At 46.7% G+C, this 16513-nt stretch overlaps 1 protein-coding gene across 1 annotated transcript; it reads right to left on the bottom strand.

Moving 5' to 3' along the window:
• Nucleotides 1–3373: 3373 nt before the first annotated feature.
• On the bottom strand, nt 3374–13831 carry ARHGEF19 (Rho guanine nucleotide exchange factor 19). The gene is made up of 17 exons (XM_089497088.1): nt 13712–13831; nt 12791–12906; nt 11799–12292; nt 11122–11439; nt 10896–10989; nt 10457–10635; nt 9349–9596; nt 8572–8732; nt 8275–8427; nt 7896–8025; nt 6952–7026; nt 6315–6404; nt 5140–5303; nt 4793–4951; nt 4308–4384; nt 3847–3951; nt 3374–3531 (listed from the first exon to the last, which is right to left on the bottom strand). The coding sequence occupies exons 1-17, from the start codon at nt 13829–13831 to the stop codon at nt 3374–3376; spliced, it is 2841 nt and encodes a 946-aa protein (XP_089353214.1).
• Nucleotides 13832–16513: the final 2682 nt, after the last annotated feature.

The raw sequence follows: 16513 nt of genomic DNA, 5'->3' as shown, positions 1-16513 counted from the left end.
ATCACCATAGCAACCAATTGAATGGCCCAATCAGTAGAGGACCACGTTTTAGGCTTTGCACTAAAATCCCTTTTATCAATAAGTGTTATGTTATAATGGATTAACCCATTGTACAGCGCTACTGAATATGACAGGGCTATATAAAACAATAACGCAACACCCTCCATATCAGATATATCAGGGGCTCATGATATATGCGGTCTGCCCCAAAGGCATTGGAGGGGGACCCCCATTCATAATGAATACCCTTAGATTTTGAATGTTTGGTCAATTGGCAGGGAGAGAGCTGCCTCTGCTTGAAGCCGCTAGAGGTTTGTCCTACCTGCTTGGACACAGGTGAGCAAGGCTCTGTGTTGCATGTTTAATGTATCTGGGTGAAGGTGACCTGTGGCAGAGGTCAGCGTGTGGGGCAGCTGGGAAGCAGCCGTCCTGTGTAAGAGGATATGGCTTTATTAGTAACTTCCCGTAGTACAGCGGCTGATTGAATTAGCCACAGATGTAACATTAGTGTCAGGAGACCCTTGTAAAGCAGGAAATAAATACAGGAAAGGGGGCAGAGGTCAGCAGGGGACACGCAGCAATACAACTAATGGGAAGAAATATAGTTCAGTAACAGTGAAAGGGTGTACCACGGGGTGCGGAATAACATGCATCTGCAGATCACGTATTAACCAGGACCAGCTGACATTGGTGCTCAATTCCCCGCACAATAAGCAGTCAGGAATCAGCCGCGTTATCCGTTATCTTCACAAGTTAGGAAAACAAAATAGATACGCTGTACCCAGCCATAACAAGTGCAAGCTGTTTAGATCAGAGACACATAGTTTGACGCCACCTTCATGCCCCCACGTCCCGCTCACCTTCAATGTGACCCAGTGCACCCGGGGGCTGAGCGCTCGCAACATGCAGGCAGACGTCGTCCACGGAACTCCACTTCAAGCCGAAGAACCTCTTGCTGGATCTCTTGGCCTGAAACAGGCCCGGTAGTAAACGCTGGCATTCCCGGCTTCTGTGCAGGTTGCCGAGAGGCTTGCAGGACTCTGGACAGGAGGCACACCGCTTAACAGTCACCTCCACCTGAGGAGGAGAATCCGCGAAGGAACGTTTCCTGCAGAACATCACCACGTCTGGCCGGAGAAAGACACGGACACCTCAGCTGCGTAACCCAGTTAGCCTAATTAATAACCCAGTTAGTCTAATTAACGCCCAAGATCTGTGACTACTACTTTACTGAGAGTTGCCAGCACATGCCCTGGGATACCAGACTCCAGTCCACCTGGGCAGCAGATGCACCACATTTTGTAGTTGCTCAGTAAGCCATTGTTCCAGGGTAACTGGAGACTCCCTAATTCTTAAGCGCAGTCCCCCCCCTCACTCTTTGTTACATTATGTGATACTTGTCCGGTTCACCCATTTGTACACTGCTGCAGAATAGGAGGGTGCTATATAAACCAGTAAATGGTAATACATCCTTTACAGAGACCCCAGCAGATAAGAATATGAGGATATGGGGTACTTCCAGGTCCCCCTCCATGGACATCATGAAGCCAGGAGCCTGGGCACCTAACTGGAGAACCCCACACAGACCACAAGCCCGGAACCCCCGGCCACAATAAACTTAACACAAGCCCCTCAGAATAAAAACCCAATGAGACCACAACCAGAGCCCAGCTTAATAAAATAAAATAAAATAAAAAAATGACATCAACCCCCAACACAAAACCAACACCAGTACCTCTCACCCAGGGGAGGGTCAAGCTGCACACAGTTTGGGTTTAAGTAATTTCAGGCTGAGGCCAGTGGATGGTTGGCAAGAAACCCCGGCCCCTAGTTGGATTGACCTGGCCCGGTTGGATTGGCCTGGCCGCAGGATAGATCAACCTGGCCCCCAAACGTATCAGCTCGACCCAGACCCAAGATGGGGGAGCCCAGCGGCCATGGTGCAGGGTGACTACAGCTCCCAGACATACCAGAGTATGGGGTGTGCAGCACGGATCCAGCTCCACACCCCGGGTTTTCAGGATGACACTTGGGGAAAACCATGTAGCCATATGCACTGACCGGCAGAATGTGAGCTGGTCAGTACAGTGTCGCTACCGGTTGGGTTTAATGGCTCTATGCCACTGAAGAGTATTGTTAATTGAACCAAAAACAAGGACCAGCATTATGTCTTGCAAGATTTTCTGCAACTCTTTAGGTGAAGGGGCAAATTCTCACAGCAAAACAGGCTCTCAGTATAAGGGGCAGATTGTCAGGGGCACATTATTGGCATCATACAGCTTTAAACTGGTGGTTACTGGTTTCATTTTCCCAGTATGATGTAAATGTGCGTTCCTACAGCGCCACCTAGTGCTGTTTTCTGAATATTTATTCCCATCCTGTCCCTATCCTGGTTCCTGCCTTGGTGGCATTAACTCTGAAAGTAACCCCGAGTTAAAAACATCACTCCAGAGTGGGGCTAACCCATGGCGGAGCCGGGCAGAACCATGCCGGAGCCGGGCAGAACCATGCCGGGGCCGGGCAGAACCATGCCGGGGCCGGGCAGAACCATGCCGGGGCCGGGCAGAACCATGCCAGGGCCGGGCAGAACCATGCCGGAGCCAGGATAATCCATGCTGGGGTCAGGCTGGTCCACTTCGACTTTACATTGAGGAATATTCCTGACGTGCAGTCAAATTAGTCAGTCAGAACCAAGTTTAATTACACATGAATCAGACATCTATTTACAGTTTCACCAACATAATCCACACACCCAATAGAGGCAGGGCAAGAGACTGATGTGATCTCCCAGTTTAATATACTACAGTTTAGAGATCTTCGCATGCATCTCCTAGAGCAAAACTGACCTACACTCACAGTGCATGTGACTACGTGTATATTTTTTTGTGTTTTTGGCCATCTACTTTTAGCAGAAGTATCGGTTGCGTTACACAAGTTTTATGCCGTTGTTGTAAAGAAGCAGTCACAATAAATCCCTCTGCGGACATTCAGGGCAGGTTGCAGGCCACTCATATAATCACAGCGTGGCTGCGTGCCATAAAGTGCCTGCACCCACCCCACGGCCAAAAAAAGTTAAATTTCCACCCGTCTGAGCTGGACTTTGGAAATGTGACATATTCACAAAACTGCAGCCGCCATATGCGATAGGTGCGTGGATCCGGGAATAAAGAATGTTCTGTACATGCGCCTCGTGGTGAGTCCCACCACAGTGGCAAAAAGCCCCCCCCCCCGTTTAGGCACAAAGTGGGGTGATTCTGCCGAACGGACGGGGAGTTGAAATGTATGCCATTTTGTTTGAAATGTGCAGGATTTAGTATTAGTCCATACGCGGTGTGACCCCACAAATAGGCACGTAACAGAGCAGCGTCCGCCTTTAAGGGGGGTCTCTCTCTAGTTTGCTCGTCGCGTGTTTGATCCGTTTGTTTTCTCTTAGGTTCCGAAGACGGGCGTTTTTACTGGTGATTTCCTCGACATGCGTGGTGGGAATCCATCCTCTCTCGCCATCCGAGAGCCGAATAACTTCCATCCATCCTAAGAAAACAATATGTTAATTGTGGAACACGCATGTGTACTGAATCTATTCCATGCTACCCCCCAAAACACCTAGTGCGGAAATCTGACCCCAAAAGTGCTGAAATGGAAGTCTGCGCCCCTGACAAATGCCCTCAACTGATATAATTAACGTATGGTGCATCTTGCCACTCCGGCTCAGCGTTTGGGACGCTGGTAAAATAAATTCACCTGTTACGGTTGTGCACACACACTTGCTGTCATGGACTATGATTCCCATCATGCAGAATCCAGAGGTTACTATCCCAGAGCTGTGGGATTCAGGTCATTACTCACCGTCGCTAGTCTTTGCTGTAAGCCTCAGGATATCGGCCTTCTCCAGAGTCAGCTCATCATGCCCCTGTGCTGTGTATCCTTTAATGCATTGGACTTGGGGTATATCTGGGGGTATCAGAACACACTGTAAACGTATAAGCCCTGGCTGTGGCCAGCAAAAGCCACCCAGGTTACCCTAAGAAGTGCCATCTACCAGTGCAGCCTAACCCCATGGTTTACTGAATAGACCATCGGGGGGACCCTGCAGGCTACACTGTATCCACTCGCTGATTATGGGCTTCCTGCTGAAGCTAAAGACATTTATACCCCAGGCTCCTATGACAGCATACGATGGGTCTTTTAATATATACTTTTTTATTTCCATTTTAAAGGAAATCCCAAATGATGATTTACAAACTGTGTCATACACATTCCTGATTTGCCTAATGGTCCCATGATACCCCAGTGCAAGGAGGACGCACCTTCGCTCTCTGTCAGTTGCTCCAGGTCCGGGACGCTGGAAGGGCACATGGCAGAGATCCACCTCAGCTTCTCGCTCCTATCCAACAAGAGAAGACATTTCACTGTTTGTACTCTTCTTCTTCGTTATATATTAAATCCTGAAAATCCTACTTACTCCTTAGAGAACATCACAACACAGAAAGTGTATTCCTGAAAGGGTTAAGCTATACCTCTTAGAATGTCACTCTGAATTCTTTTAGTATCAGTGGTGGAATGAAACATTATTTTCGAAGATTGCTCTAATACAAATATCAGCTTTTTTTCAGTCCGGATTTTCTTTGTTCATCTCTTTACAATGCTGTATCCTTTCCCATGCATCACATATTATTATTTCATAGAAAGAATGGTTGACCACCATTCCCCTTTTTATGATATTTTCCCATTGTTAAAATCCCATTTTTGTCCTGTTTTACCCCCCCTCCTCCTCCTGCTCCCTGTTACTCACTCGCTCTGTGCCCGTAGCAGAATCTCATGCTTGGGTCGCTGGTCGTGACATAGCTGCACATGGAAGACTTCTCCTGGAACCTCCTGAAGTTTCCAGCTCAGATCGGTCACCTTGAGATCACACCGCGGAGCGTGCGCAAACACCGCAAAACGGCCCGTCCTGCAGGCACAGAAGACAGCAATGGAGGAATGGCCGGAGAGATTAAATAAAGTCAGGGACAGAAGAGTAAAAAGAATATCACAATCCCATAAATCAAAAATGCATAAGCCCATAGGATCTGATTTTCTGTTTGGTTGAATGAAATGTAACACTCTCATTTTATCCGACACATTCCCTCAGACACTTACTCCTTCCGCCGTGACAGCAGCAGGCAGTCGTTAAACAAATGCAGATACACTGCCCTCGGGCTGAGCTTAAATCGCGATCCTGCAGCGTTAGGGATTTGCATGTCCAGTTCTGTTAGTTCTCCATGTTTCACCAGCCAGCGGGACTGAGAGATAAGGGGGAAAATCTGCAAAGACAGGAGACCCGGGGTAAGCACACCTAAACTCTTCAAGTACCGGAGACCCAGAGGTGACCAGGGGTAAGCACACCTAAACTCTTCAAGTACCGGAGACCCAGAGCTAACCAGGGGTCACACCTAAACTCTTCAAGTACCGGAGACCCAGAGGTGACCAGGGGTCACACCTAAACTCTTCAAGTACCGGAGACACAGAGGTGACCAGGGGTAAGCACACCTAAACTCTTCAAGTACCGGAGACCCAGAGCTAACCAGGGGTCACACCTAAACTCTTCAAGTACCGGAGACCCAGAGGTGACCAGGGGTCACACCTAAACTCTTCAAGTACCGGAGACCCAGAGCTAACCAGGGGTCACACCTAAACTCTTCAAATAACGGAGACCCAGAGGTGACCAGGGGTCACACCTAAACTCTTCAAGTACCGGAGACCCAGAGCTAACCAGGGGTCACACTAAACACTTCAAGTACGGGAGACCCAGAGCTAACCAGGGGTCACACCTAAACACTTCAAGTACCGGAGGTAACCAGGGGTCACACCTAAACTCTTCAAGTACCGGAGACCCAGAGGTAACCAGGGGTCACACCTAAACTCTTCAAGTACCGGAGACCCGGAGGTAACCAGGGGTCACACCTAAACACTTCAAGTACCGGAGACCCAGAGGTAACCAGGGGTCACACCTAAACTCTTCAAGTACCGGAGACCCAGAGCTAACCAGGGGTCACACCTAAACACTTCAAGTACCGGAGACCCGGAGGTAACCAGGGGTCACACCTAAACTCTTCAAATACCGGCGACCCGGAGGTGACCAGGGGTCACACCTAAACACTTGAAGTACTGGAGACCCAGAGGTGACCAGGGGTCACACCTAAACTCTTCAAATACCAGAGACCCGGAGGTAACCAGGGGTCACACCTAAACTTTTCAAGTACCGGAGACTCGGAGGTAACCAGGGGTCACACCTAAACTCTTGAAGATCAGGTTCTGCTGTGATTCATACTCACCTTGCTTTCAAAGTGGATCTTCTTGTTCAGATGGATCAGCTCCTCGGTTCTCTTCATTGATTGGACACTGGCATTGCACTCCTTCACCAACTGCAAGGGACGACAGTGCGGAATGTTTATAAGAGCCCCATCTCTAGTGAGAATGTCGCCCCTTCCTGGACACAGGAGCTAAGTGTTACATGTCTGCTGTGTGACCCTGTGGCCACATCTGTGATTCACATGTGGTCTACAGGACTTCTCACTAATGTGCAACTGCTCACACCCTGGTAATACAAACAGCCCCGGGGCAGGAACCTGCCTAACACCTGCCTGTTATCTCTCACCCAACTGAGACCTTCCTGTGCCCTAACCGACTGGGAGACGGACTCTAAAAATAGAGAAATCAGGTTCCCGTCTGCACTAAGTATGTTCATACATACGGATATTATCTGTTTATAATAATAGCACTGGCATATTAAATGCTGAGTTTGCGCCTGTCCCATCTATCCATTCCAAACTCATGAAAATGTCTAAAACCTCCAATAAATCCGGGTATCAGGTAAATCCACGGTTCATGTATTAAGCGTTTAGAGCCCTTTGCACATCAAGAGTGTGAGTACCGAGCTTAGTAATTAGTGCTCAGATTATGAGGAGGTACCTTCTTCAGTTCGGTGAAGGCTTTGCTTGCCGTGTCTTCATTCTGGGATCCGGGGGCTGTGTGCTTTAGTATGTTCTGTAGAGACACACAGGATGGAGACATACTGTAAAGACGCCCCAAAAAACCCACAACAGACTAACAATCTGACACTGGAAAGTTTCAGTACTGTGCCTTAGTCTGCAGTGCTGAATTCACTGGCTCAAAGCCTAATTAATTAAAGGCACCACTCGCTTCATTTGTAATAATGTAGCCTCTTTTCAAATTATCAGGTTTTGAGAGTTTTTGTTATTTTAAAACATCTGAACACCAGGTGGCGCTACTAGACAAACATGTGACACGTAAATACAGAAAAAACGCAGAGATTTGAAGTTGTCCTTTTAAGAGGAACTTTGTGCCCAGGCATGTTTTGGCACTAATCCATGTTATGAGCGTTTTGATGGGACATGGTGGTGATATTGGACTTCAGTAAATGGTTTTCCAGTCTTTGGTGGCTTCACGCATCCCCCTTACGCTTAGTTTAAGTGACAGGTGTAAGGATTTATCGATGCGGAATGCGTGCATGTGAAGACTCATTCCATGTGCACAGGAGTCACGCCTACCCGCTCACTCTCACGAGTGCTACTCCATGGACCAGACTGATGAAATCCCCCTACGGCATTGGGGGCGAGCCTGGAGCTCTCTAGCTGTTGGTGAACTACAACTCCCATGATCGTCAGCCACTGTTTAGTCATCAAAAAGTCATGGGGATATACAGCTGGAGAGCTACCTTTTGGTGACATCTGCCCTAAGGCTCTCCTGAACAGTTAGGTAGAATTTAGGAGGCAATTCTAGAAGCCAGTCTGATTTTTTAATAGTTACTAGAAAAGTAGAAAGTAGCACCAAATGTTGGGTTTCTAGAGTAAACATTTTGGCTGGATTGTTAAAGACTACAGAAGTGTCGCTACCTCCACCAGCATTTTTAGGCGCATTATCCTCTGGAAGGGCAGGATCAGGAAGGAGGTCAGAGGGAGCCGCTGGCAAACTTGGTCTTCTTCCAGCTTGGCCAGGACTGTTCGGAACCGTGTGTTCTCCAGCCTAAGACACAAAAAAAGCGACGTCACCAGTCAGTAGTATCAAAAGTCAGTCTTTCGAGAGAGAACTAGTATTAAGCCACACAACGGTCCACAGAGACGGCGACGGCGGATGACTGATTTTGTCAAATGTGGTAAGAGAACTAGATGTAAAAAAGAATCAGTGACCATGTCTGGGCGTCTCTGTAAAGCCTGTAAAGCCTCCGGAGAAATGTCATGTCAGCAGCAACCCGACCAGGTGGGATCCACTTACAGCAATCGCTGGTAGGTTTGTTCCTGATAGGCCTGGTTCGTGACATAAGGGAGGTATACCCGGCGCAGTTCAGGGCAGTGATGAAGGACAATATCACACACGTCAAACCTCAAAATGTCTTCCTCCAGCCTTTCCTCCAGATCAGCCAAGAACCTGCAAGTCCAAACCCAGAGAGATACCCATGACAAGTGCTTCAGGACTGTGCAGTAATATAATTCTTGGTAACAGTTATGTCTCTGAATGTCTGCCTGTGCAGTTTATTTCCTACGGCATTTGTGGGAAGGTAGATTTACAAACCTCTCGCTGATCTCCTTCACTTCTGGTAATTTGGAGAAGAGCCACTGTTTCTCCTGGGCACCGAGACACTCGCTGAGCTCAGACGAGTTCAGGAAATGATCCACCACAATGGAGAGACTGTTTACATAGGAGGCCTCCGAGGTCACCAACTCAAACTTGGCCTGAACAGACACAAAATAATGACCGACGGACACAAACCGGGGGAAGCAGAAGTAAAGACGAGACAAGTACAGATTTTGGGACTCAGCAGCGGTTATAACTTAAGAGACAGACAGAGCCATAAGATGAACCCATCAGCCACTTTTCACCTACTTGTTAGGAGAGCTTTATGAGCATCCCCAGCTTTGCTGAATTCCATTACTGCGGTTCTCTTTACTTATGTATATATCTGAAAAACCACAAGTGAAGCCCAAGTGAAACCAAACCCCCCATTAAGGTGATGTTTTGGAGACCTGACCCTATGCCATTTGACTAATGCCACAAATTACAGCTTAAATAAGGTGATGGCTGCCTCAGGCAGAACAAGGACTTAAGTGCAAGCAGGAGATCAGTAGTAAACAGGTCATAAAAAAGAAGCAAGAGGGATGGTGCCACCATGAGACCAAAAACATAGAAAGCACAAAGACAAAGGCTCCGAACAGGGCACAGCAGAGATATACGTTTTTGTGTCTATGCTACCGTAGATAACCCCGACAGATACTCTATGTATAACCCCGCCTGTTTCCATGCATTGTATTAGCCGTATATATATATATATATGGGGTGGGGAGTTCTAACCTCTTGTAGTTTCCGCTCCTGGGCGGTTAGCGTGTTTAGCAGGCCGCTGCCTCTAACGTCAGGTATGTCCTGCCACAAGGAGAAGGTGGAACCTCGGGAAGATCGCTGGGAGCGGAAGGAGCTGCTGGGGGACAGGTTGGACTTGGGACTGGGCGACGCGTACTCGTCGTCAGCCGTGGGGTCCTCTCGCTTCTGCCTTTGGAGTTCCCGGTTTATGGCTACATCACTGTATTCCTGATATAGGATCGCTAAGTAGAAAAAATCACTGGGTTAAAAGCAGGATAAAGGTGATCTGTTTAGGAATGATCAAAACGATGTCACCCCATCACCTGCCATAAAGTCTTACAATAAAGAAAAGCAGCATTTTGAGAACAGAACATGGAATATTGCTGAATGTTGTGCAGAAAAAATATAAAACGTTCATTAATCTCGCGGATCACCCTCAAGGAAACGCTCCTAAAACACCCTGCTCCCTACCCATCTATCAAACCAAGAAACCCGTCTCTTATACCTGCTCTGTGGGTCTCTGGAAACATTTCACATTTTGCTTTGCACAATGTATCCAATCTTTTCGTGCTCTTTAACCAACGTAAAATAATTTTCTGGTGGCAGGTTCACTTAACCACTTATGAGATCAAACAGTTTGCACGGTATTTGGCTGTGTCAGTTTGAGGAAGAAGAAGTCGATGGCTTTAGGCAATTTAAAATTAAAGGCTAAAAAAAGATTATCTTCAGAGTTGGTTCTAAACCTCTCCTTGGGGTGAGAAAACCGTCCGACCCTATTCACATGCAAATCACGCCAGCGCTGCGTTCACTAAGAGGCCTCGAGGAGAGACGCACAGCAAGATCTGCCCTCTTCTTAGAGCCTCTCGGAATGTCACTTGGTAACATTTACCAACGTAAAACTGAATTATTGGCACTGTATATTTTCTCAGTTTTTATTCCATCGGCACAATATTATTGCTAGATTTTTATTCCACAAAATACATATACATATTTTTTTTCGATGGGCGATACAATGAAAATGTACCGATGGTGGGATTAGAGGTAGTAAACGACAATGGTCTCCACATTGAAGTTCTTTTCTTTTTACGTAACATACACTTACAGCTCAGGAGAAAGCGAGACTGTCTCCTTTCACAGTATGACTTGCGTCTCTGTGACCTGGTCTCCACTGAGGGGGTCTGCTTGTCTTCGCAGGGGGAACATCTCTCATTTTGGGGACTCTCTTTATCCTGGCTAGGTGGTCTTCCAGGATTCCCTTCCACACTCTCCGTGAGTTTATTCCTGTAATGATAAACAGAGTCTCCATAAGCCTCCAGGCCAGTGCAGAGAACGCCTGGCTTTGGGACAAAGTGGGGAGGCAGAGAATGTACGTTCTGTTGGAACAATTGAAGGCCAAGTGTCGGAAATTCCTTAAAACAATCAAACAAAGAGACATTTGAATGTGCAGTGTGAGCCACCGAAACAGTGAAACTTCTCATAATGTTTCTTAAAACGCAACACTTTACAAATACCTTCCAATCTCAATCAGTTACTTTTGTTACCTGAGCCAGGAGTTGCCCGACTCCCAGGAGGACGGCTGGAGAAGGCTGGCCACCCCTGCACTGTTACATCTCCTCTCTCTTCTTCCAGATTTACCTTCAGAGACACTAACGGTATTAATCCCGAATATCTGGGTCACACAGAGACTTTTCAGAGGATAAATAAAGGCTTCCTGAACAAATATCTATGTATATATCATATAGAATGTGCCCATGTGTTTTCAAATACCTTCTTGGCTGGCAGATGCTCCTCTTTCTCTTAAGGTGATTTTGGTGGAGAGGGACTTGCCGAGCCGGGCAGTGAAGTTGTTCCTGCGCTGGGTTAGTTGGAGTTTGCCGATTAGCTCTGCAGCAGAAAATCTCCATCGTTCCTGCTCTGTCTTTCCCGAGACAGCTGTCACCTCCAAGACTTCAGGTTCTAACTTCACCTCGGACACAGCAGGTTCCACAACTTCAGGCTCTGAAAAGACAGAGTCCTCCAGCACCGAGGGAGTGGAAGGGCTGTTTCCCGATGCCGTGTCTGGGAGATAGAGACGTATTTTACGCCCTGAGAAAGGCAGAAAGAAAACCATAGATATCTTTAACCTTACGTGTCTCAGCTAATACACACAGGGGCAAACTGGAGACTCTGGTAACCATGGACCCTGAAATATTATTGGCTTTGAGATACAATCTATATGGATTCATCCTTCCTTAGCCATGCCTATAGTTACATAGAAACATAGACCTCTTTCCACGATTAGTCGGCCCATTTTTCCTGCTGTAAAGACTTAAACCTTAATCAGTCGTTGGTCTCGTTAGAGCTAATGGCAATTTCTTTCTCTTTAGATCAAGGCAACGATCTCAAAGTCCCTTGTTATCTGTATAATTGTTGGTCTGTCGTACCTGAAGACTATGACAACTTACAGGCAGATTTTGCTCTCTCCGACCCTTGGGATGATCTGCTGATGACTCTGGGGCTCTCCGATTGGGGCGATGATGAGGAGTGCTGGGTTTGGTCTCCATCGCTTTGCTCTGTGCTCTTTCTGCCTCTCTCCTCCTTAGTGAAGTCTTCTTTTCTGGTTCCAGTTGGGGATGAAGGCTCCTCTCTGTTCTCGAAGCTCATGACCCACGGCTCCTGTACGTGGCCAGTCATTCCTGGGATAACGGTGGTAAGGGGAACATGTGTAGTCCTGTACCCCAGCTGGCTGTCACTGCACAGAGTTGGAACTCCCCCAAAAGCCAGACTCTCCTGCTGATACACTGCTATGTGCCTTACCACCCTGTGCCTGTCTCTGGGTGGGGGGTCTCCAAGGCTTGGCACCATACCACCCTCCCGGCCATAGGGCAGTGGGCTGCGGTGGAGCTGGAAGTCCGGGAGAGGCTGGTATTCCATCATGAGGGTGTTAGAGAGACCAGGCCTGTGGAAAAAGAGACAGACATTAAAGCTATTAGACAGCATCAATAGTCAACAACCTCTCCTGCTCTTCAACTTGTATCTGGTGGCCGCATCTGCTCTAACACCTGTAAGCAATTTACATCGCCATATGGACATATTCCTGAATCAACGGGGAAGAATTACTCGAAACTAGGATTAAAGGAAACTCTTTTCTGCATTAAAGGAAAACTTGGCGCCTTCCTTATGGCTCCGGCCATGTGTGACGTAGCAAAAAAGCATCGATCAAACATCAAAGGGGAGCATCTAAATCCACATGTAAGGCTCCTGGAATGGACGAGCAGAAAACCACCAGCTGTGAGTGAAAATTAGGTGGAAAGTGGCTTCAAGAGAAGAGGAATCTAATAAGGATATTTTGGATTGTGTGCAGTAGGACCTTGGAAATGTTGGCTTCTCAAATATTAGGCCACGCTCCACACTAAACGAAAATGTTCCCTAAGCATCAACTTTTCGGTTCAGCGACTTTCCCAGAATAAGAGCCTGCAAGATCAGAGCTGAAGAGTGGCTTACGGTTACACCTGCTCGTAAGAGGCAAAGATTTCGGGAGCCGCGAACAATGGCGCCTGTATGTGGGACCTTCTGTAAGCGGAGGCGCAGACACAGGTCACCGGAGTGAGGTCACCGGAATGAGGTCTAGCACCTTGTTTATAGGGACCTCACACCAGACAACACATGCGCAATCAAGCAGTGAGGGTCCCGCTGGTACGTTGGAATGAGATATTCAGGGTCAGTGAAGGAGTAGGGAGTTTATGACTGCTTCTTAATGAGTGGGGTGAAAAAACATGTACCACTTGACACATTGATACTACCTGGTAGTACAAAAAAATTACCTTATTTTTACTATTTTAATGGTATAAATATCTAGAAATATTTCAGAGCACGGGAAATGCTCTGTAGAATCTAGAACAGGCTATGTAGTGATGCTCTGCAGAACGGGTTGTAGATCACCAGGATCTTTTATGGTCCTCTGCACCATTTCACAGCTGTGTGTTAAGCAAAGTTTCATAAATCCTGCAGGTTTTACCCTAAATTTAAATGAGATTCCATTTCAAAAATAGAAGATTTTCAGCTGCTTTTCACTGCCTGAGCCTGCAACGCCTGCAGGGAGAAGCCTCCGAACGCACTGCTGTCACGGGGTAAAACCACTAAACGCAGCTACAGCCATGGGGGGGAAGCACCTGAATGGTGAAACAATCATTGGGGTAAAACCTCTGAACCGGCCTACAATGAAAACCCTATTTATCAAAGAAATGTATTCCCTGATGGAACAGATTGATCAGAGTTTGGTAGAATGCATCTGCAATTAGCAATGAATATAACTCCCGATACATAATATGATCCATTCCCCAACAATATCCACAACACAAGAGTCCGCTCTTCAAACCAGATCCCTTTCATCCTCTGGCACGGCAGGGGAATTGCCCAGGAGCCCCCGGGGTGGGTAGTTGCTCACATGCAGCTTGAACATATCACCAAATATTTGCACTACTGCAGGAGGTGACATCACGGTGAGGTGAGAGCAAACAGGGCTTTAATGCAACTGTAGCCATCACTCTTTAACCTCTGATGGTCTGGGTTCATGCACAACTCCAGTGTGTGCAGGGACTGTGAGGCATATAATGTATATTAAAATAAACAAGCGTTTGCACTGTGTCACGGCACAACTCGGCAGGGATCAAGGGTTTTGGGGCTGATGTTGGGGCAGATGGTTCGAAAACTCATATGTCAGGTTGTCTTGGGGTAATATTGCTTATAAAAGGTATAAACAAGGAGAAGAGGACCTGCTGTTACAATTATGCTGTTGAAGTCCTGGCAGGGGTGACATCCGTGAATTTGACTTTGAAGGTTCCTGTGTCCTGTTCTGAGACTATGAGCTGAAGTATAGAATTTGCCCCCAGCGATTTGGAGGCTGCCCCATGCGGGAGCTGTTTGAAGTTTTCCAGAGAGAGTTTGGGTGTTTTTTTATCTGCAGAGCTGTCCCCATTCCTCCCACTCCTCGCAGCAAAGCCTCGCATTGTTCCTTTAAAGGGAACCTGTCACCCAAATCTATAATCAGAAGCCTCGAGGGATGTTGTGTGATTGTTTCTATGAAATGGGTGGTTATTTGTACCAGCTTTTTTGTCACTCTTATTTTCTTATTAAAGGAGCAGAGGTATCAGAGGCAGCTCAGTTCCGCTGATCATCGCCTGGCCTTGGATCATTGGCTTTGGGTCAGTCATTGGTAGGGAAAGTTACCACAGGTAGTGGAGAGAGCTAAGAGAGGAGTGCCAATTCAGACATCTTTACCTCTGATTGGGTGGAAATATGATTTAGTTTTTTTGTTGTTTTAAAAAAAAGGCTTTTAGAAAAGGAAATTTGGAAACAATGATTTTTTTGGATGGATTTCTACCTGCCATGTTTTGTAGGACGTTCAGTAAATATAAGCATCTAGAAAGCTTTTATATCTGAAGCATAAGATATATGAAAATGTGTTGTCATTTCATCCTGGGGAAAGAATTCTTTAGGCACCAAACAGGCATTTGAGAGACTTGAGTTCCTGTTTCACTTCTCCTGCTCAGGAAGTGAGGCGTGCACCGGGAAATCGCTCCCCCAGCATGTTCACTCTGAATGTTACAGGTGCTCCTGATTGTAAGGTTCTCTTACAAATCTGCAACATCCAAACAAACGCGTCAAGAAATGCAGATGCCAAATATGTTTCAGGACAATTTCCAAAGGGAAAATACATGGCTGAGGGGGGTAATTGTACCCCATGTTTGTGTTTTATGTATAATTTCTCTTTTAAAACTAACAACTGATCCTGTAACCACCTGCCATAAACACGCAGCTTACAGCCTTGTAATCATTTTATTGCAGTATCAATAAAAACAAATCAATAAGATGACATGTTTACTCTAAAATAACGATTCCTGGAGAAGGAGCAGCAGAGAGAAGTAATGGAAGTTATTATGGAGGACGGCAATAAACGCTTTCTACATCCCACCAATGTCATCACAATAAGAGGTTCACAAACTGGAGACTATGCCCCCCAATAAGTTTTGTTTTTGGGGGACAAACACATGCTTTACACTTATATATGAATGCAGTCCAGGCACGCATGATGCAAGTTCCTTGTTATCTCATTTAATTCCTTAAGGTCCAAGGTCCATGCGCTTCTCACAAGGTAAATGACCATTTATTGGCAGGAGTGTAATTAGCGGTCACCGTGATAGAGGGTCCCGTTAAAGGACCATGCATGCGGTAAACACAACTTTGATGGAATGCTGTGATTGGGTTTTGCCCGGTTCTGGTATTGTTGGTGGAATTTATTACATGATAGAGCTGAATTATCACTAAAGCTTTAGTCTGTTCACTTCCAGAAGTTTAACGTCCTAGAAAGCGCTTTTTGTTTTGGGGCGGTTTGTTTGGTCTTTTCAACTTCCTATTATGTAATCATGTGACCCCCTGTCTACTTCCTGTCTATAAAGTCACAGCATAATGAAAATCTGCCATTGATCTGACAATTTAGATTTTACTGGTTGTAATTGCATTTTTATAATGTATGTTCCGGGATACGGAAAATCAAGCCCAAAAAAAGACAAAAGACACTTTGTGCTCCACAAAAAAGAAATGAGAGAGACCCCAACGCACGTCTCATGGAGTGACCGAAAAGAAACATATTGGGGTGGGGGGGCTGCGCATGTCCCGTTCCTTTCCATAGACAGGTGATGCAAAATGTCATCCCCATTTGCCGGAGGGGAGTGCACCCCGAGTGTTACATGTCACTGGAGCTGAAAGGGTTACGGTGTCTGTCCCTGGCTCGGTCTGGCTTGCGATGATGATGAAGATGTGTCCATAATCCCCCGAGAGTTGTTCCAATCCTTATTCTCTAAGACGTATAATTATATTTGGTCTTTGATGTTGATTGCTGAAGGAATGCGCCCTGGCACAGCATAGTTGGCAGCTATAAATAGCTTAACATGTGAAAGTCCCTCAAACTCGTCCTGATTAGGGTAGTGGCTACAGGTGCCGTTGGCAGGCATGGCTGGTAATGTCTGCAGAGCCTGGCACCTCGCCTCTCCGTTTGACAGGCCAGAAAAAGCTCGCCCGGAGGCTATGTCTGGCTGTGGGCGAGGGAAGGAGTTTGGGTTAGGTGAGGCTTAGGGGTTAGAAGGGGTTACGGTGTGAAGCCCATAAGGAGAGATGAAAC

This window comes from Sceloporus occidentalis, unplaced genomic scaffold, assembly GCF_023333645.1.
Source record: "Sceloporus occidentalis isolate IW3139 unplaced genomic scaffold, rSceOcc1.0.p SCAF_98, whole genome shotgun sequence".
NCBI classification, from domain to species: domain Eukaryota; kingdom Metazoa; phylum Chordata; class Lepidosauria; order Squamata; family Phrynosomatidae; genus Sceloporus; species Sceloporus occidentalis.
The sequence above is the reverse complement of the archived record's forward strand: the minus strand, read 5'-3'. Positions and strand labels throughout refer to the sequence as shown.